The 21,972-nt window shown below is 36.8% G+C and overlaps 1 protein-coding gene across 12 annotated transcripts in view; it reads right to left on the reverse strand.

The window, feature by feature from the left end:
- Positions 1-21,972, reverse strand: part of PKP4 (plakophilin 4) — a 217,872-nt gene that overhangs the window by 47,135 nt on the left and 148,765 nt on the right. For 10 of the 12 annotated variants that reach the window (XM_036883964.2, XM_057505553.1, XM_057505547.1 and 7 more), the window contains 4 exons: positions 9,017-9,148; positions 8,715-8,905; positions 5,393-5,945; positions 34-222 (listed from right to left, as the gene is read on the reverse strand). In XM_036883964.2, coding sequence (XP_036739859.2) covers positions 34-222; positions 5,393-5,945; positions 8,715-8,905; positions 9,017-9,148 — 1,065 coding nt within the window. The remainder of the gene's footprint in view (positions 1-33; positions 223-5,392; positions 5,946-8,714; positions 8,906-9,016; positions 9,149-21,972) is intronic. The other 2 variants (XM_057505554.1, XM_057505552.1) reach the window with 1 other exon arrangement.

Below are 21,972 nucleotides of genomic sequence, written 5' to 3' on the forward strand. Positions count from 1 at the left end.
TTGGGAAACCAGCTAAACAGCGCTGACGCCCACCTGAGCCTGGGTGATACAATGCTGTCTGCGATCCTTGGAGTTCCACGTTACCATGGTTTGGGCTGCGGTACACTGGGCTGTAGTAGGTCCTTCCCTCATATATAGGAGTGATGTGCAAGTCAGGAGACACAGCTGAGCGAAGGTCCTGTCCAAGCTGGCTGTGCTGACTAGCATAGGAACTCCGTAAGCCTAGAGGCCGGAAAATCACATCAAGAGACTGAGAGAAAATTGTGGCGAGGTTGAAAACCCTAATGCAGCTCTTAACCAGTAAGATCAACCATTAAGTCTAAACACTGAACCTACTGAGTTGTACAAAAGATGGATGCCAGATAGGAAAAGGACATACATACATTTTTAGAGCAAAACCTTCTCTTGTTGGCAAGATAAAATTAAAGTTTCTAAGAAAAATAATCGGAAATTATTAAATGGTTTGATACTCTGAAATTGATTCCCCAACGGCAAGCTATTTTATCAGAGTGACCAAAAAGAGAATGCCCTCTTCTGCTATTCTACAATTTTCATTGTTAGAGACATACAAACAGTGGTCATGATGTTCTCTTTCCCTGCCCTGCAGAACTACCCCATCCTACCGAGTGGACAATCAGCTCTTTGAGGGCACGGCCCACCATGTCCCACACCTCTTTAATCCCAACATCTAAGACAATGCCCGTACAAACAGTAAAGGCTGGGGTTCAAGAACTGTTTCTGAAATATGTCTCTCAACTAATTCATCATTTTTACAAGACAACATGAAATTTTATGTTACAAAATATGAAATACTATCAGTGAGCTAATAATGTTTACAGGTATTAAAAGTACTCTTCTTCTATCTGTTATTACTCAATTTTCTCTTTTCCTTTTTTTTTAAACAGACAGTTGTTTTTACAGAAACATGAGTATCAGATTCTTGTTTACTTTCTTTCTAGTATAAAGGAAAAGTATAAAGTCAGTACATTAATATTAAATCATTTGAAATCTTTCATTCAAGTCACTAATAACTAATGTTTACACATGGGGATCATGGTAAAAAAATAGATTTCAAACTCCCCAATTTTATTTTCTTAAAAAGTGAGTTAGTATATTCTGTGTTATGATGTTTAGGAATTTGTGATTTGTCATTGTTAGGAAGTGAATCTTGTCACTTGGTAAGAATACCAACGAGGGTTACATTCCAAATATGAGCAAGAGAAGCACAAACATATCTGAAGTCAGTCAGCACATATTTGCTCTTAAAAAGATTGCAAATAATTAAGGCAGTAACTAATGACAAAAAAGTAGGATCATTCACATCCTGTTAGCTCAGTTAATCATATTGCAACTAAAAGCAAACAAGCCTGAATGTGAGCGATAATTTTATGTTGCTTTGTGAGGAGTGGCAAGGAAGTTACTACATAAAGCTTCTAAAATGAATGATTATTACCTACCCTGGACAGCAATGTGACACTAAATGTACCAAAGCAGGTTTTAGCTACTGGGTTCCTCACTTGCTAAAATGAAGATCACAGGTTTAAACAATCTTGTAATTGAGAGATTATTGAAAAAACCTCTTCATTTCAAAATTGAGGAAACTGAGAGCACAAAAGGAAATGTGATTCCTGCCCTTCAGAGAGCTACTTCCTGGTAGGGCTGAGAGGAAACCCCAGGTCAGTGTTCTGTCATTGCACACCCAGCACTGGATACGGCTGTCCCTCAAGGATCTGTGGGAAGTGGTGAGAGGCTTTTAACTGGGCAGAGCCCTCCACAAATAGAAACTTAAAGAGCAAGGTTAGCCCATCAAGGCTCATTGGAAGCTGATGTAACTCTAGATAAAGACGATTATTATGACTGTTCCTGTAAAGTTCTCATTTAAGGATTTCAGCTTTTCATTCACTGGCAGATTTCTCCTTCTTAGCAGAGTATAAGCTCCATTTCTTATGGAGTCCATGAATATCCTGAACAAAAGTGCAGGCACTCAATTTGTTAATGGTGATATAAAGCAGGCAGGTAACTGAACCTAGTCTTTGGTAATCTTATCAATACCAGGTGCTATTTTAACACCCAGGAGAGCCAACAACACTCTTGATTCATAGTGAGATGCTGAAATCACCCACACTTGGGCACAGGCAAGCCAAACAATTTTGGGTGCTTCTGAGGTCTGCTGAGTTTCTCCGGCCCCACCATCCCACGGTGATGTGAAATAGCAACACAGCATTCTGTGTCATAACAGTATGTTGTATTCTCACTGTGCAAGGATCTGGCTGGATTCTTCACTGGAATCCAGGCAACCTTAAAACTTTTGTAATCAGTTAATCTAATTTCATGGGAAAGGTAACCAAATCAGCTTACATCTTAGAACTATAAAAAGTATCCAGTAAATATTTACTTGCTATAGGATTATCAGTGAGATGAAATTAGTATATGTGACAGACTATAATGGGAAATAACTTTCTTGATATTAGAAATCTTTTAATTTGTGAAAAAGTTACTGTTACTCTTTTTGTTTACCTGCTCATGCAAGAAAACAAACAAAATTCAGTCTTGCAGATTAACATTTAAAAAACTGCAAAATTACATAGCCTCTACAGCTTAAGTAAAATTATTATTTGTAGAAAGCCCACTATAACTTAGTATCTATTAAACTGGAATATAAGTAATTATGCTTTTATAATTTATATTATAAATAATTTCCCCCACAGATCGTTTTAATAACCTTACCTCCCCCTCCGAATAATGAAAAACACTATTATTTATTAATATATCCACAATATCATTTATCTAACCAATAGTTTCTTTTTGCAATTTCACAAACATGCATTAGTTCACCTATTACAGTGATATATTCCCAGCAATTTAAAACCTTTATATTTAAGACATTGGAAACAAATATAAATTTCTTCCAAATATGGATTTTTTTGTATTCTCAAAACTTTTCTTGACATGTTATGATTACACCGAAGTGAACATTTTAGGGTGACATATTTTTGTGTTATAGTAAGTAATTACATGTACTGTATCATTTAAATTAGGATCACCAAATATCCAAGTGTCTGTCTGAATCTATTACAAAATATTGCTTCAAGCTTATCAATTAGCAGGTCATTAATCCTTTGAAATCAAGCACCATAGCAAATATAATGACACCACTTTCTGAAGAGGAATAAAAGAAAGAAATTCACAGATTAGGATCTACATACAGAGTAAGTGGACAGGTAGTTGATGGGAAACAAAGCTTCTCTACAACATTTTTAAAGAAACCCTTTGCTTCTTTTGAACACTGTAGTATTCAAGGAAACAAACAAACAAAATCTGTGACAGCCTAGGTATAATTATTTTTTTGAAACAAAAAGTCCAATTTCACCTGCACTGCCAGAGAAGCAGGTTTTCTAAGCTGAAGGGGACCATCCCTCTCAGGGTTAAGCATGGAGACCATAATTCATGTGCTCCCTTCCTTCCTAGGTTTCCACTTCACCTACTGCAAACACAGATCTCTGCACAGCTATTCCATACGTACACAGAGGGGAATACAGAAATCCTCAGAACTATTTATCTTTTAAGTTTCCTTGGGAGACAGAATTTCATAAATGATTCCTACCTCAATTTGCCGCACACTTTTCAGGAGCATGCCCGAAAATATCTAAGCCAAGTACATTCCTCTGATGGTTGAATGAAAAAGAGGTCGTTTCTCCAGTAGAAATTTCTTTGAGCTCAAAATCAAGTTCAACATTAATTCATGCAATATTATTCAATTAGAAAATCTCAAAAAGGCCTTATCTTTCCCAGAAGTCATAAGGAAAGGATAATTATATTACTATACAGAAGTACTAAAAAACTTCTGTAAGTAAGAAATACCAAAAACAAAACCAAAAGACAAATTCCAAAATGGGAAAAATACTTCACTTGAGATATATATTACAAGAGGTGAATTTATTTCAAGTACAAAAATCTTTCACAAATTATGAAGATATATTAAAGACCTGAACTTGGGGTTTGCAAATAAGAAATAAAATGGCTGATAAATGTGAAATCTTCAACATCTGTCACAACTCAATAAAGGACATTTAAAACAATGAGGTGCAGCTTTCTACTTACCACTGGGAAAGGTGAAACACAACACTCTGACAGTATGCAGTGCTAGAGAAGATGTAGGAGAACAGGCACAACTCAAGCTACTGGTGGAAATATAGATCTGTGCAACCTTCCGAGAGGACAATTTGACGGTAATTTTTTCATTTTTTTTTAAGAACAAATACACACTACTTTGATCCTGCAATTCTACTTCAAGAAATGGGTTCCACAGTTATCTTAGCATGTATGTGCAAATATGCAGATAAAACAATATACATGCATAGTTGTCTCTAATAGCTAAAATGAAAAACAACCTAAATGTCCATTAACAGGGAATTATAACACATCTATAAAAATGGAGTCCTAGGTATCTATTGAGAGAATGAATTGGGACTGTAAGACATATTAAAAAAAAGATTTATATGATAGAATCCCATAAGTATAAAAGAAGATACAATGTGTACAATTTGTATGTAATATATACAATTATATATGTAAACAAACATTCTGGAAGATACATAAACTGGTGAGTACAACTGGGTGAGTAAAAAAGAGCCTGAGACTTTTACTTCTCATTTCATACTTTCTTGTATAGGTTTAATCATTTTTACTATTATATATTACTTAAAAAATATAATTCAAAACACTAAAGATAAATTTCATTTTAATAAAAAAAAAACCCAATATCCATAAATTATGTGGGAAATCCTCAGTGACAACAGACTGAAAGAAATGGCTGTAATACCTGGGACCTGGCTGGTGTGTTCCTGATTTAATCCAAGAGGCATTTGAAGGTAATTCTTAAGAGCTTTTGTGCATTTCCCACTGGGATGCTAAAATTAAGGCAGCAGGTAAGAATATCCAGATTCTTCTAGTCTACACTATTAAAGCATTTCTTTAAAAAATTTAAATATTTAGACAGATATTCTGATACTATCTTTTAACATGACTCAGGGTCTGGGTGTGGGTAAGCCTGGCTGGTGAAAAATCTCTCATTAAAAAAAAAAGCCAACAGCTTAGAATTCCAACCAATTCTTCTACAGTGCAAAAAAGTACCTTTTATACCTTAATATTATGAGGGGGAAAATGTATTCATTTCAAAAGAGTTCTAGTGATACAAACATAAAGATATATATATAATTTCATGCATTAGGAATTACAGAGCTGAAAGTCATGTCAGCCTAAAGGGTGTAGTGTACATTTGGAGACAAAAACATGAATGCACTTTTTCCACATTATGCTGCTGTTTCATCCATGACCACACGAAGACTTCCGAATCCCTGGGTGTTACACGTCGTTGCCAGCTTGTACTCACCTGTCAGGCTGTCTGGCCGAGGTGGAACCATCCTCTCATAAATATCATACTGCTGTTGTCCGAATTGTTCCAAGTCATGAACAGTCCTCTGCAGGGGAGGTCCCAGATGCTGTGGTACGGCAGCCATCCCTGAGCGTTTGGGGGACGAGGACCCCACCTGGCCTTGGGATGGGGAAGCTACTCGAGTCTGTGCATCTGTTAGCGTCAGCGGGGACCCCACTCTGGCGGTGGTTTGGTACTGAGGGGATGGTCCGTTGGGATTGGTGGTCTGCCGGGAGGTGACTGACCCGATCCGACGCACAGCTGTCGGGGAGGAGGGTCTCTGCGTGGAGTAGGGCGAGGCTGCGCGCTGAGCAGGTAACGTGGTGGACACGTAGGCGCTGGGGTTCAGCGGTCGGGAGTCGGTCACTGATGGAGAGCCAAATCCACTACCCAGAGAAGGTCTCAGTGACCCCCTTGAAGGAGACACGCCTGTGCTGATAACATAAGAAGGAGACTGTGCTCTAGATGGAACTGAACTAACTCTTCTCATGGCCCGATTGGCTACTGACGGCTGATGAAAGGGGGGAGAAAAGAGAATGGGTTTATCCAGGGTTTTGCGTCCACTGTCATTACATTAAAAAAAAAAATGCACATAGCTCACTACAGAACGTGAATTCACTATTCAAAAAGACTAAGTTGCCCCGCCTTTTTGTGCTTTATAGCTGGATCTTAATTTTTCCTTCTTATGTTCTACATTTTTTTTTTGAGGTGGTTTAATCTCCACCTTTCCCCTGACAGAATACTAAAACCAACTGGTAAAGAGAAAACTGAAGACATTTAATACTTTATCTTTACATCTTTATGCTCTCACCTATGTATTTCTCACAACACATAAAATACTGTATCGCAAGTGTGAAGAGTACCGAGGCAATGTACTTATCTCGCTCCCTGTGAGTCAAAGTTTGACCGAGATGGTGTTTTTGTATGAAATATCAAAATTGTTTTGAATACATCAACCTAATATATCTAGAGGGCAATCAATAATGTTTAGTCTTTATGGGCTGGTCTCTTTAAACAAAAGGAATATGTCCTTTCAATGTGGAATGAATTAATGTTGGGATAGGGCCTGGGGTCTGACACTCTATGATTTACTCTCAAGGGATAGCTTGGTTGCACAGATGCTCTAGCCAAATTTCTCTCTTCTTTTAGCTCAAGTGTGGCTTCTAATGACCTCAGCCATTTCTTTCTACCTTCTTTGATTTATGTGCTCTTATCTTTAGCTGGTGGTTTTAAAGAGATGCAAATAAGGGTGCCCCCAAATCTGTCCCAGTAAGAGGAATGCTCAAAGTCTCTGGCTTAGCCAGATGGAAAGGACCACATGGGAAATGAAGAATATTCCTGCCATGGCTGGTCCTTCTATGAATCTATAAACTCCTGTGAACACTGGGTTTCAGAACTCCTTCTTGATGCTGTGCAACAGTGAAGAATGGTGGCTGGACTCGGGCACAGGACTGAGGGGAACAGGCGTGGGAAACAGACACGTAGGCACTGGGTTCCAAGCCCAGGACGGGTTGCTCTGTCTCTCTTAGTGATTGTTAGAATACAGCTGTCATCAGTAGCCTTTCACTTTGACTTGGGGCAATAAGCGAAGAAACAGTGATAAGATAAAGACTTTATAAACTCTTAGATGTCATAAGAAGATGTGTGCTTTATCTCCAGCTGTCTTAAGCAACTGGGATGCTGAAACACCTGCTCTGAGACCTCTGCTCACATTCATCAATTCTGGGAAGGCAAGAGCCACGGAGAGATGATCTGGGGAGGAAAGGGGATTGTAAATAAACAGCAAACAAAAAAAAGAGGGGGTTGAAAAATTAGTAGACAGCTGGAAAATTTAAATCTGTGCTTGGGTTTACTAATAATGCAAAAATAAGTACAGAAAATCCCCCATATGAGCTGTGAACTACCAAAATGAGATGACACTTGGCCCAGATAGCTAGAAAAGGGGTTGCCCAGACTACATACAGATTTTAAGTTTTAGAGACTCCCTCACAACCTAATTCTTCAGCTCTAGGAACAAAATTAACTGACTGTAAATTAAAAAAAAAAAAGCATGACCACTTTTAGGGAAAAAAGACAAATTCCACAGTTAAGATACTTATTATTCAAAAGTGTAATTTCAGACTAGCTGACACAGAAATTCACCTAAGTTGAAAAATTCTTGTAAGTAAGCATTTAGTCTGGTTTCTCAAACCTGTTCTTCAAAACAGCCCTCACAGCATAGGAGTAAATGTATAATTTGAGGACTAGGGGTGTAGCTTAGAGTAGCTTGCTACAGGCACAAGGTTTCCTTTTTTAGCTTAAAAATTCATGCACTATATTTGTGTTTGTTTTAATATAGAAATGTTTCTCATTACTTAAAAACTTCCCCTAAATTGCTGAGTTGAAGTGTCAAAGCTGTCTTGTGTTTCTCCTTTAGCATTTGGGGCCTGGGCCCCCTGCTGTCTTGCAGGCTTCCTGTGTGGCATGATAAGATTAGCATTTGCCTAACTATTCTGATCATCTTGCCATTTTTTGGCTCCAGAGAAACACTGGGACACTTGGACAGGCGGTCCTCCTCATTGGTTACTGCCACTCAGGACTCCTCAACTGCTTCCATTTATTGTGGCATATGCTGGTGGACTTGTGAATTAAGTGGCAATAAGTGAAAAGTTAAGGAGCTTTAATAAATACATACATGTGCACTACTATTATTATTTTTGACTATCAAGTTAGAAAACCCTAACTTAAAAGAATGGTTATGCTTCTATACAATAACTTTTTATAGGCAGTCATACCTATAATTCTAGCAAAGGAGAGAAACATATTTTCAGGGAACAATTCCAATAATGAAAGCAAAAACTCTGGTTAGACAGGGGCAATCCCATTTTCTGCAGGTGTGAGAACAGAGCTCTGCCTTCTAGAACTCTTTCTAGCATATTTAGCTTTAGTATTTTTAGGAACTCACAACCCCTGAGAGACTACAACATTCCACCCAGTTCTCTCACACAATGCCTGGGCTCCTCCCCTCATGCCAAACTTGCTGCTTCCAGAAAAATTACTCTCTTGCCAGGGATTTACCAGAATTATCCACAGGAGCTAATTAACAGAAACTAATATACCTTTAGGTTTCATGTTTAAAAACTGCTACCATCATAGACTTGTTTAGTGTAAAATGATCTTGCCACCTCATTCATTCTATATATTGAAAATTGTATGTATTGGTTTTACTCTTAATACAGAATACTTAGATATTCAATTAGGAGGCTATTTCTTTAGAAGGATCTTAATGTGTTTGGCTTACCTGAACCAGTGTTTGCCCTTCAGCTCTTGAATTCCTCACCAAATGGTTATTAGCTGGTCCTATGAGTGAATGCTGTGGTCTATTATCTGTTTTACTCAAGTTCTGGCTGTTGTGGAAACTCCCTGCTTCCTGATATCCACTGTCGGAATAAGAATTCATCTGTGTTGAACTTCTTGAGTTACCAAATGATCCTGCAGGAATAAAACCAGCAGGAAAATGTCTTTATTTTACATATCTGATGCTCATTTTCAAAAAGAAAATATTAAAAGCAAGTCCAGTACTTAAAAGATAATACAACAGACCCTCACTTTCATGGAGAGATGTCTGTTCTGGTGAATAGAGGGTTCCTTGTTCTGGCTCTGTCCTGATGAGATAGCTGTTGGGATGGACAGCGTCAGAAACTCTAGATTTGTTTACACCAGTATTTGGCACATCTGTAAGAAGATAAATTTAATCAGTTAAATCTAATGACAATATTACATAAAGACTTGCTAAAAAAAAGGTTCAGATATTTGTCAGTGACATTTTATAATCTATAGGTTAATACAGGCTGTTTCCACCTTCACCTATACATCATTTTGACTTTTCTATATGAAAGTATTCTATATACTCAGCTTATTAATATATTTTGCTAAAGTTCATGAAAGTTGTTCATTGTGCTTGCACCCCACCTTAACTTCTACACTATATGAAGTTAAAGGCTGAAAACTGACCTTGTTCCCCTCTGGAAAATTCACCTCTCCTAAGACTTCTTCTAAGAGGATTAAGAGGCCCTAAGATCAGTGGACAAGTATTTTTAAAAAAGATCATCCATATCTCAAAGTATTGAAATGAAAACTTGCATGGTGTTCATACTACGAGCTCGGTGAGGAAACCTCTGAAGGTTGACAATTTCCTGTCGTCTAAAATCAATGGGACTTTACACAGAGTTTTCCGAGTTGCAAACAATGGAAATTTTAATTTCTTATCATTTGCTTATTTCATTCTTTTAGTTTTCTCCAAATGAATACAGAGGCGCCTAACCTGGTCGTTGTTTCCTCTAACCAAACCTGTCTCTCCCTTTACCTCGTTTTACTTTCAACTGTCCATCTTGAACTTAAAAAAATAAAAAACACTTTATCTCATCCTTCCCCATTCCAAGTTGTTTTTTATGCTGTAAATTTAGGTGTAGATCATACCTGTTTCCTAATTCCCTTCAAATACGTCTTTTCTCTAGTATCTTCAACATATATTTGTCCATGTTCTTACTAACTTCACAAGTCTTTATTCCCTCATGTTGCTGACAAACATTGTTTTAGGAATGCTGCTTCACTCTCACGTCAAAAACTTAAATTAGGTCTGAGCGACATTCTTAGTTCAACACACAATCCCAGGGATTTCAATGCCTTCACTCATGTTTCCCTTCTGTTCTGTCTTCCTTCACCTATCTGTTAAGGCCTTATATAGGCCAGACCCTAGGGGTGCAGCCATGAGAAGATACGGTGTGTGCGTGCATGTGGGCGTGTGTCTGGGTAAAGGAGCTCAGGAAAAACTTGCTAAAGGAAGTACACACCTAAGCAGTGTCCACTTACCACAGGGGGCCAGCTCATCCCTTATTTATAGCACTTACAATGATCTCTCTGACTAGAATACAAGCTCACCATCAACAGGAGCTTTCGTCTGATGTGTTCACTGTTGTGTTCTCAGAGTCTAGGACAGGTGCATGGCACTTAGTAGGTGCTCAGTAAATATTTGTTGAGCAAATTCCCAGTAAGAATAGCAGCTTCTCTTTACTGAGTGCTGATTATAGCCTGGCATCGTGCTGGTGCTTTACTTTACTGCGCTCAATAAAGCTTGCCTAGGTAAAGCATAGTAAAACTTTTAGGCATTGCTGATCAAGCGATCCGGAAAGTGAATACAAGGTTTACAGGAGAACTGGGAATGCTCCTGCATTCTCAACCTTTAAATTGATGTCAAATTCAATCCAAGGTTTTGCTTCTTAGCCTCTAGACAGATTCGATGACATTCTTAATATAGGTTTTTAACAACCTGTCTCCTGATTTATCATTTGACAGTAATACTTCTGGAGTTCTGCAAAGGTTCAGAATTCTAAAGTTCGGAATTTCAGTAAAGCTTACAGATTGTATATGGTTTCCCTGGTACATGTTGAAACATGATCTAAGTCTCTATCAGGCTGGTAATACTGGAGAGCAATGTGCTTCATTTTTACATCTTTTTTACAAGTTTCCAGAGTTCTAAACATTCTCACACAACAACTCTTGAAGGAGTTTCATTAAGGACTGAGTGAAATACATAGTTTTCTTAGGCTAGAAGAATTTTTTTATGGGGCATTGGAGGGTTGGAAATAGCTATACAAGAGTTGGCCTGAGATCAGCAGCAGTCCACCTTTATTTCACCCAGGAATGGAACTCTGGAAAATCAAACATGAAACAGTAACAAACTATAGCTAAGGAAGCACCACTGTGGTAGCTTCAAAGCTTCTCATACATGGCAAGACATACTATTTTTAAAAAGAAGGCATTTAGGTAGTTCTTTGCTTCAGTTTTAGCGTAAGATAAAACCTGGGATGCCAACACATCAAAGCTTTTGTCTTGGAAACACTAGGTGGCATGCAGTGCCAGGATCTGAAAAACTATCACCATGGAAACCAAAACCCATTAGAGTTCAGTGTATGTCTTTTTTTTTTTTTTAAACTATTAGGAGTTATTATTTAAATAGGTAAAAAGAAAGAGGCACTCTAAAAATCTGTACTTCAGCAACTTTATCTCTTCACCCAGTGGAACATTTTCTCACAAACCATGTGACAAGCAATTGTGCTCATTTAAGCTCTTCCTGAAGCAAAGCTATTTAATATAAATAATCTTAAACAGAGCAAACACAAATTGTGAGACACATGATTCCATACTGGTCACCCTAATAATAAAACTTGACAGAATTAGTGTGTCAAAATACAAAAACAAAACAAAATTACCCCCAAAATATAACCATGTACATTCAAAATGTTATTATCCATTTTTCACATTTTTAAATGCACTGCCTCAGAGAACAGAAGACAAAAAATGACACTGAGATGGTAACTAGAACACTAAAATACTAAATTGCCGTGTCTGAACATCTAAATAACTGGGTTTAAAGAAAAGGGTATAGAATTTGTGCTCTATCTAAGTAAATATAAACGTTAAAGTTTAAAAAAGTTGACCAATGACATTTTTTTAATATGAATATATAAAAAAAAATTCTAATGTATGAGTAAGGTCTTCAGTCATTTGTCTACTTCTGGGTAGAGCCTAGTGATAATGTATAGCTGCAAAGACAAAAAGATACTGACATCTTTTCTGAGTCATTGTAAGGAATTTAACTTATTTTTAAGTTTTACTATTATTTGCTGTTTCTCTGAAAACTTGTAATTTACAAATTACAAGTACCCACACACACACATTTACACACACAGCCACCATATCTCAGTTAAACAGAAGACCCATTTCCTAATTACTGCATAAAGTATTCCTTATTATAGTATGGTAAGACTCATAATATTAATTATGCATTATTTATGCATATTACTTTAAAATTAATGTCTTTTAAAAAGATCTATCATGGGGACTGGAAGAAGACACTAGTCAAATATACCAGAGAAATGACAGAGACTTGTAGGACAGGGTTAATCACATCAAGGTCAATGCTGCAACCTATGATTAAGTAGTTGGCAAGTTGTGCTTTAGCACAACCAGAACATGAAGTTGAGAGACACTTTTATGAATAAAAATGGCAAACAAAATGTGAATGCTACTTCTTCCGACTTTGTACTGAAAATGTGTTACTTTAAAAAAAAAGTCATAAACATGTTTTCTGGGACACCAGGAAGATACTATGGGGCATTTTGAAACATCAAATTAGTATCTTCCATAAAAATTCCTATTTGAAAATATAGAACTTGAATAAGCTTCAAGGTAGAATGAAACAATCTCCATTTATATTTAAGACTGGGAGACTATGGGAAGCATGGTCCTTACCAGTAACATTTCATCTGAGTGCCCCAATATTACACACACACAAAACAGGCAATTAATTAGAAAAAAGAAAAGGCGGCTGCTAAAAAAATCTTAGTAGGCAATAATGTGGAGAGTGATGGAAATGTGGTATATTATCCACCCCATTAAACTCATAGTAAAAGATGAAATAAAAAGTGAATTATTTTACCTTTTCTGTGATGTATCTCCCAAATAAATACCAAGAGTGCATAAAAATATGCTCAGTAAAAAGTCTAAGGCCTTTCTAAAGAATGTGAAATTATTAAAATTCCTTTGTTCATCAGTGTGCCTTACTATTTATGCTCTATGGAATGATGGAGGTCTGTACAGTGTGTAAAATCACCATGGTAACAGGAACCTAGAGATCAGGAAGATTTTTAGAATACAACCCTGTAACTAATCTTTCACAGTCCAGCCTGCTGTAACTCTATGCTAGATTCTCCCTGTTTGTTACTGTCTGAGTTGCTGTGGTGTTTAGGGGTTTGTCTTTGTCTAAAAGGTAGTGTACTGTGAGTTCCAGGAATACTCTTGGGATGGTAAACAGCACATAGCGTTAAGGCAGACGATATTCTCTTGGAATTGAATATGTCAATTTCTTCCAACTCTGGCCTGTGAGTCAAGTTAGGCCATCATACTCAGAAGGGCAAACACTGTGAAAAATATGAGTAGAAAACTTTGTCTTATAGGGACTCAACTTCCTGTTTGGCCAGGGGACTTTTGTTTCTTCTAAGACTGTAGGCTTAGGAGGGCGTCTACTTTCCATTGAGCTGCAGAAATAGTCCAGTGCCTTCAATGGCTAAGTATAACTCTAGGCCAAATTTTAGAAGAGGACCTGGATGATGACCCCAAAAAGACTTCTTTTCACTAACTTCCCTGATGAACAAGGTTCATTTCTATAGCAGGTAACCTTATTACAGGAAGGAACGAGATCATCAGGAAATACCATTTCAGAGTGAAAATGTAAGTAGTTACGAAAACATGAACCATAAGAACATTCCTTGGTCCAAAGAAGATATAGATGGATGTTGACTGATAATTTTACAAATAGTACAGATACTTGGAGTTTTTTTACTCAAAAACAAACTACTATAGACATATAATATCCTGTAAAATTTGGATTTTAATGGAAGTAAAGATGAGACTGGGCAGAAGACCATGTTTCTTGGAACTATTTCTAGTCTGGTTCTCCTGAGGGTATCTAGGTTCTTGGATCACATGCATACTTACACCATCTTTTAAATATTAAAAAGATAATGACTTTAAATTTTTACTCATCTAGAAAATGTAGTAAGAAAAGTCTTGGGAAATAGAAACCATTAATGAAGTATCTTCTATTCACTTTAAACTTTGCCCTAAACATCAACTAGTCTCTCTTGAAATCCATTATAACAGCTATCTGCCTGGATTCCATTTTGTAGTTTAAGCAAACTGAGTATCTGCATTAAGTGTCCACTTAACTTTATTTCTACAGTGACAAATCTGAAAAGCATTTTAGTTTTGTACATCACCAGAAAGATCTCTCGTTCACAGATATTTAAAAATTCCTGAAATCTCTTCCTGAACACAAGATGGTTAAAAAGAATTTTTAGAAAAAAAAATAGGGATTTCTGCAAATAGTCACATTAAAATGAATATTTATTAAGTATTTTTCAGTCTGGGTACTAATTAAAATACAGGTGTTATATTTACCACAAAAAATTTATACTCTAAATCTGTAAAAAGAAAACTAGGAAAACAAGAAGGAGTTTAGAAATATAAAGATGAAAATATATGGATCACACATGTAACATTCCAACACTGAGTTTAACAGGTAGATGTTCAAAAAAGGCTATAGGGCTCTTGCTTCCCATAGAGAAAGCTGAAAAAAGAATAAAGAATTCGCTGTGATGTATGAAGTCAGTGGTCTACGGAAAAGAAGTGCTCAAAAATCACTCTAAAATGTTTTTTCAAAGAGGCACTTTATTTCTTTTAGGGAAAAAATGTTACCAAATACAGAACTGGGACTACTTAGATAGTGGGCGAGATTAGACAGAGTCTCTCTGTTAAAAAACAAACAAAAATACTCCCAGAAACTTGTAGGGGATGATATCCATCACCAAAGGCAATGAATGGGTCTTCTGAAACTAGGTTTTTCCATACTCTCCTCCTGGATCATCATTTTTCTGTAATTATTATCAATATAAAGCTAAAAGCAGAGTTGTGAATGAAGTGTGGAGTCAGATGCTTCCCAAAGCAGCAACGAAGAGCTGAGGGAGTGGCTCTGTGCGTCGAGGAGGCGGCGATGGAAGGGAGCAGGTTTCAGACTTGACAATTTCTATTTTATTTTAGGTAGTTAATGGAATATTTTCTCACATATCACTAAAAGCATGAGAAAACTTAAATATTTATTTGACATGTTTGTATTAAACATAAAAATGGTAAAGGCTAACACTGGATATGTGATTTTCATACAAAGTACTAACTCACTATATGTAAGCCTTTGGGGGAGGTGGTGACATAGTACGTGTAAGCAGCTTAGGAACATTCGCACACGTGTTTGCTAAGCAAAACGCTAACATTCTTGCTTGGGGGTTGCCGCCCATGCACAAACCATGCCCAGTGTTTCACTGTGAGCACCTGTGCCACAGACATCTTCACTGAAGACATTTTCACCTCATTAACTGATTGGCTGTACGGCAACATTGCTGATAAAGAAATAACTGATCGACAATTTGGTTTAACAGGCTGTTGGATTTATCAACTGGTTGGCAGTTGGGTTTCAATTCTCCATTGATGTATTACTCCCATTTTTATATTACGTAAAGTTTAGCCCTCATAATGGCCTATAAAGTGGTGCAGAGTTTTGAACCCACATTTTACCATAAGACACTAGAGAAATCTATCAACAGACATGTGACAATGCTCCAAGAACACACTACAGTGGAGAAAGCTTTCACACTGCAAAACAAAGCTCAGTTACAAATACGCATCCCTGGGTTCGGAAACTGAGACCTCTCTTAAGAATTTTAGCAAAAACAGAAAAAGTGCAATGCTGAACAAGGAGATGAATCAACAAGGAAAACAGATGCGTAATACTGTGAATGAAAGACTTTGAAGACAAAGTGGTTGGGCACAATCCACAAAATAAAATCAGTTATTTGTATAGTATTGCCATAAATCTATACATTTTGAATGTATTCAAATATTTTGATATTTTACAATAAATTTTTTAAAATTTTGTTAATCATTTTTCATGTTTTGGGATGTCCTTTTAAATGAACATTCCTGTTATTTTTTTGTGATTTTATTTTTTAAAGAAAAACTGCCTCATAGCCTATTAGTTACAGTCTGAAAACATGGCAAAGATGCTTATGGAGAAACTGCCTAGAACCTGCATCCACATATTGATAAACACAGAGTTCTAAATGAGCAGAAAGGCTGACGTCCAGCACATTACAGGTTCTTTTGCTCAATAAGGATTCATTAAACAAAATCCCAACTATGTGTAAACGCCAATAACATCCACTGGCTGAGAAACTCATGTCATCTATCTCACAGTTAGTTTCATTTATGCTAGGGCTAACCTTTGGAGAATGGCTTTAACATATGTCACTCTGATGTACTATTTTAACCCCAATATTCAAACTCTTTGTTTAGATAATTTATATTAAATTTTTTTTAGTCTTCAGACATATATAAAAGTGGAGAGAACAGCATAATTAACCACTACCCAGATTTAATAATTACAGCATTATGCCATACTTTCTACGCTCCATTATCTTTTTCCTTTCTTCTGCTACAACAGGAATTTAATTGTACAAAAGGAATTTTACAACAGATCCCTTATATCAGATCACTTAAACTCTAAACACTTTTATACGTAGCTCCATAAAATAAGGACTTCACAAAACTATAATTATTCCTAAAGCCATATAATGAGTTCATATTCAAATTTTTCTGATGCCTGACAAATGTCCTTCTTCAGTTGGCCTGTACTAGTCAGGCTGAAATAAAATTCAGTGATTGTGTTTGACTGATTATGATCGTTACCTAAGTCCTTCAAATGTAAAAGGGGGCTCCCCATCCCCCCATTTTCATTTTCTTGGCTCACCAAGGGAACCACAGCAATAAACTCAATAGGATGCTCCACATGCATGGGTTTCTCATGGTGCCTTTTATATACCCTCTAATATTTCTTGTAAGCAGAAAGAGCTGAAAGCTTTCTGGTCAAATTTTTATGATTAGAATACCATATGGATGGCGTTGTGTACTTCACATCATGTCATATCATACCTTTCACAGTTGGTAAGATCAATCAGCCAATTCAAGTGGTGGCAGCCTACCTTTCGATCTTCAAGTTCACCATCAACCTTCTCCTAATATAGTGGTTCTCAGCCTGGTTGTGCACTGCGACCACGACCATCTGGGGTGGGCGCAGATTTAGAAACTACATAGCTGACTGAGTCCCGCGCCCAGAGAGACTGATTCAATCAGCCTTAAACTGTGGTCCGAATATTAGGATTTTTAAAAACTTCCACAGTGATTCTAATGTGCAGCTGGATTGAGAATATAGAGGATTTTGTGTGCACTGACGGTCTTTGCTTCAATCATTTCATGAGGGGATGCAAATGGGTGATTTTTCTAACTTTATTGTTCCTTCTACATTTCTCAGCAGGGAACTCTTGGTGTATTTTAGAAATTTTTTAACTAATAATGGATAGGGTTATTTGGTTATCCTGAAATACAATCTGTACAGGATAGGCAGAATAAACTTCTAATTCTTATCTTTAATTTTTAGTAATTAAATTAATTATGAGTAAGGCTGTGCTTCTCAAACCGCAGAGTGGAATCACCTGGGGATCTATGCAGACTATTGATGCCTGGTTCAGGCCCCAGACTTTTAGATTTAATTGTGTATGTGGAGGCTTGGGCACCAGGATTTTAAGTATCACAGTTCTAATGTGCTGCAAAGAAAGTCTGGGAACCCCTGGAGTGAGGTGTTCATACCAGAATTACCTCCAAAAAGTGGGGGTTTTGCTTGTTTTGGTAGTGGTGGTGGTTGTTACATTTTTTGTTGACAGATCCTTTAAAGCCAGTTCCTTTTTGGTATGAAAAAAAGAAGAAAAGCTGACAGAAAACACAACTGTATTACTGAACTCCAAGATAAGGTTGATCTCCAATTTCCATAAGAAATACTCAAATAATAGAATGGTCAGTGATTATGTTGAAGTCTCCATGCAATGTTCTTATTTAATGAATATGTAATAATTACTTCTTTAAATGATTTTCTCTGTTTCATCTGCCCATACAGCTTACGATACAGGGACACTTGAAACATTTTTTAAAGCTTAATAACTTATTAAATTTTTAAATATTCATGAAGATGTATGTATACTCTCATACTCTGGCGACATAGTAAGCACAGATAGGCATAACCACTGATGTAAGAGGAATATATATTTGAAGAGACCCAATGAGACCCTGAAAGTTGGAATGAAGGTTATTTTAAAGTAAAGATATTTGAGATTCAACAGATGCAGGAAGAAGAAATAAAACTTGTTGGCACTTCCCTTACTTCACTAAAGGTAGAAATTTCTGGGAGTGAGGCTGCCATGGATTCCTTCTGGGGGTTTTACGGCATGAAGGAAAAATGGAGACAACTACTTGCACCTGAATGAACAAACATTACCACAAACTCTCTTACATCCCTCTTTTTCCCTTTGAAACCCATTTTGTTCTTCCCATAGAAGCCTTTTCTGCCTGCTTCCTCTCCCCTATTAAGTTAAGATGTAAGATCCTGACTCTAGCTAGCTACTCCTTTTTTGAGCTCCTATGCATGTGAATACTTTGGAGGTTTTGTCCCTTCTATTTACTGTGTCTTAAATTCACAGGCTCTAGTCACTGAACCTAAGAGGATGGAGGAAAAGTCTCCCCCTACTCCCACTTATTGTTAAGCATTTTTGGTAGGTAATTTGACGCTATTTACTAAAATCACAATGTGTCCACCCTTGCCCCGGTAGTTCCACATAAAAAATGTAATCGACAGAGACACTCAGACATATGTACATAGAAAACTTTTACCACCATCAAAGTAAAAAATTGGAAAAAAACAAAATGTTCTCTAATAAGGGACTTGTTACATAAATATTCTAAACCATGTAACTCGGCCATTAAGAAGGAAGCAGGTCTTCATATCTTGGCAGAAACACATGCACTGCTTTACTATTTGTTAAGGAAAAACCCTAGATCATAGAACAATATATAATATAGCCTCATTATATTAAAAACAAATACAAATGTGTGTGGATATTTCCACACACATACCATTTTGGTGTGTTTTATTCCAGATTTTCTTCTATACACTGTGTGTGGGTGTGTGTGGGAGGGCAATGCCCACAGTATGGGGAGATGTGGAAATGAAGGAAATTTTTTACCTTTTACTCCGTTCTTCTAGACTTAGTTTTTTTAAGAAATAAAGAGCACGCCTACTTTTGTAATAAGTCATTAAAAAGTTAGGAGGACCTTTACAGTGGTGCTAGGAGCTACAGCTCTGCAGAGGTGGTAAGGGGACAATCTCTGAGTCTGAGGCTAAAAAAGGCCTGAAATAATAAGGGAGGAAGAACTTGGGATTCTAAGGCTGGTTTTAACAGGAATTGTTATTCCTCTTGGTATTTAGACGAGAAACAGGGGGTAATATGTGACAAAACTTCGTCATCTCTACAATTTATAGCCATAATAAATCCTAACATCCCAAATCCTCAATAAAATACTTTACACATGATTGCTCATCTAATATTATATTTATGAACGTGTATAATGTAACTTCCTATTGTCTCTCTTTTATAAATTCAGCACATTTCTGAGGCATAAAATGTTTCTGTTTAAGTTCCCATCTTATCTCATAATGTGCGATGCTTTTCTGTTTTGTAAATTACTTGCTTCAGATGGAGGAAAAAGGAACGATAAATTGACTTAGGGTGCATCTCTCATTTATCTTTTATCTTCAGTATACATGCCTTTTTTTTTTTAAACCCACTCCAGTGGAGGAAACTTGTGTCCATACATTTTAGAAACAAAATTTAAATGTATAAGCAAAATGCAAAACCGAACTGCTACCAAGTCTTAAACTCAGTAGTATGTATTAACTGCTGTTGGTATATACCTGCAGTGATGATTTAAATGGACAGTATGTTAAAATCACAGCACCTCAGTTTGTAGACTGTCATCACTGAATGTGGTGCTGTGAAGTTAAATAATCTTACCAGTTTAAAATTTCTATTTTACCAATCTTTCTCTTTCCGTTTTCTATTTATTGTCAAACACCAAATATCCTAACTGTGTGGAATCATTAATATTTTCTCTCCTACTCACTACTTGTTGTAAAAGACCCAACCAAGCTTATTAACACCTTAATGCCTTCTGAGTAAACCAGAAATTTCCCCCACTTTAATGCTCCTGTGACCTTTGCTAACTCATTGCTTTAAGAGAGACTCCAATCTTTTGGTCTTTTAAATTTCTTAGCCATGAGTAGTAATTTCCAATTGAACACTTAACATACATTATTATCTACTGCTGCAACTATTTCTCGAACACTTCCTTCAAGTGAAGGGGAGTCTGAATCTCTGGCCTGGTGGGGACAGACGGTGCTCTCTCTCTAGCTCTTCAGGACGTTCCTTGTCCTACTCTGCAGGGAAGTGGGGAGGGAAGGACAGATTCCCAGGCTGATGTGGCTCTTCTCCCCTCACTTTACATGTAAGTACTAAAACTGGCAACTGCCTAGACTATAGCAATTTTTTTCTTTCCTGGAAGAGAAAAACTGTGAAATTGTGACTTGTGGCAAAATTCACTTTACAGGATGTGGCTGGAGGATTTAATTAACAACCAATGATCAGTTTGACAAAATGACTCAATTCATGGCTTCAAGAGCTTCCTGGTAGGTAGCATACACTGTGTATGGTATTTTTATGACTGAATTGGTGTGCTTTTTCTCAAATGAGAGGTTAAGTCCAAGGTTATTGTCTTTAAAAGATATTCTGCATAGTACCTTCCTCATGAAGTACAACTACATGTGCTCATATATGCAGTCTCACTTTCCTCAGGCCGTCACCTATTACTCTTAACGTGTTTTCTGTGATTCTAATATTTATTTTTCCATTTTATTATATGTGTTCTTAAAAGCTACCTTAAATTTTGGTGGAAAATAAGAAATCATACAAATACATAAATTGCTGAGATGAAGACATGAGCAATGGAAAAATGGCGCACTTTTAATAAAAGAGGAAACAGAAAGGAACATAAAGACAGCAACCCCTCTCCACTCCTCTGTAGCAGAAAACACATAAAATACAGGCAAAATTGCAAGGTTACAAGAAATGCAAAGCTAAGGAAAAGACAAAGCCAGAACAGAAAGTGATAATCTCTCCTCTTCATAAAACACAAAGGAATGTATGTTTTATGTTTTTAGAGACTAGATATGTAATGTTGATGCGGGTAAGCTAGAAAATACAGAACAATGAAGAGAGAAGGTAACAGAAAGGCAAGCAAGATAAGTGTAAAACACTAATGTTTTAGAACAACTTTATTAATTCTAGGAGAACCTTGAGTCTCCTTTCCAACTAGCCTGGGGACATCAAAATGTTTTGCGAGATGGAAGGTTCTTCCCCAAGCTTCGGCCAGTTAGCTCTTGAGCATCCTTCAAATTTGAGAAGCTTTGGCTTTTTGCTTTCAAACAGCCTACTATCCCTGGCACAGGTTAAAAACCAACCAACGAGAAAAAAGTAAGCCAGCTGATTCTCCTGAACACAAGTCTTAAAGAAATGGAAAGCCAGAGCTCCTCCTTAGAAAATGACTCTGTAAGGCAGCTATTTAAAAACGAAATTCAGCAGCTGGTCTGTTTCTGGCATTTCAAGAGAATGCAACATCCTGAAAACACCTGAGTCGGCAGCTCCCAGGTAGGGATCAAATCACTGCCCTGCTAACAATTCACCTTATTGTTAAAAAGCTTTTAAAGAACCAAGCTTTTCAAGTCAAATTTGTAATATTTTAAAAAAAAAGTTGCAAGTAAATGTTCAAGATATTAAAGAATACTGAGGAAGAGTAACAGATCTTTAATCCAAAATCCTTTTATGCAATCCTCTCTTATTTAGGAGACCAAGAAAATTAAATAAATGTGTTATTTTTGTCTGACCTAGCCAAAGACAAAGTAGACTGAAGAGCTTTTATGTATTTTTTACATTTAAGCCACCCCT

The sequence above is a fragment of the Manis pentadactyla genome, chromosome 8 (assembly GCF_030020395.1).
Source record: "Manis pentadactyla isolate mManPen7 chromosome 8, mManPen7.hap1, whole genome shotgun sequence".
NCBI classification, from domain to species: Eukaryota; Metazoa; Chordata; class Mammalia; order Pholidota; family Manidae; genus Manis; species Manis pentadactyla.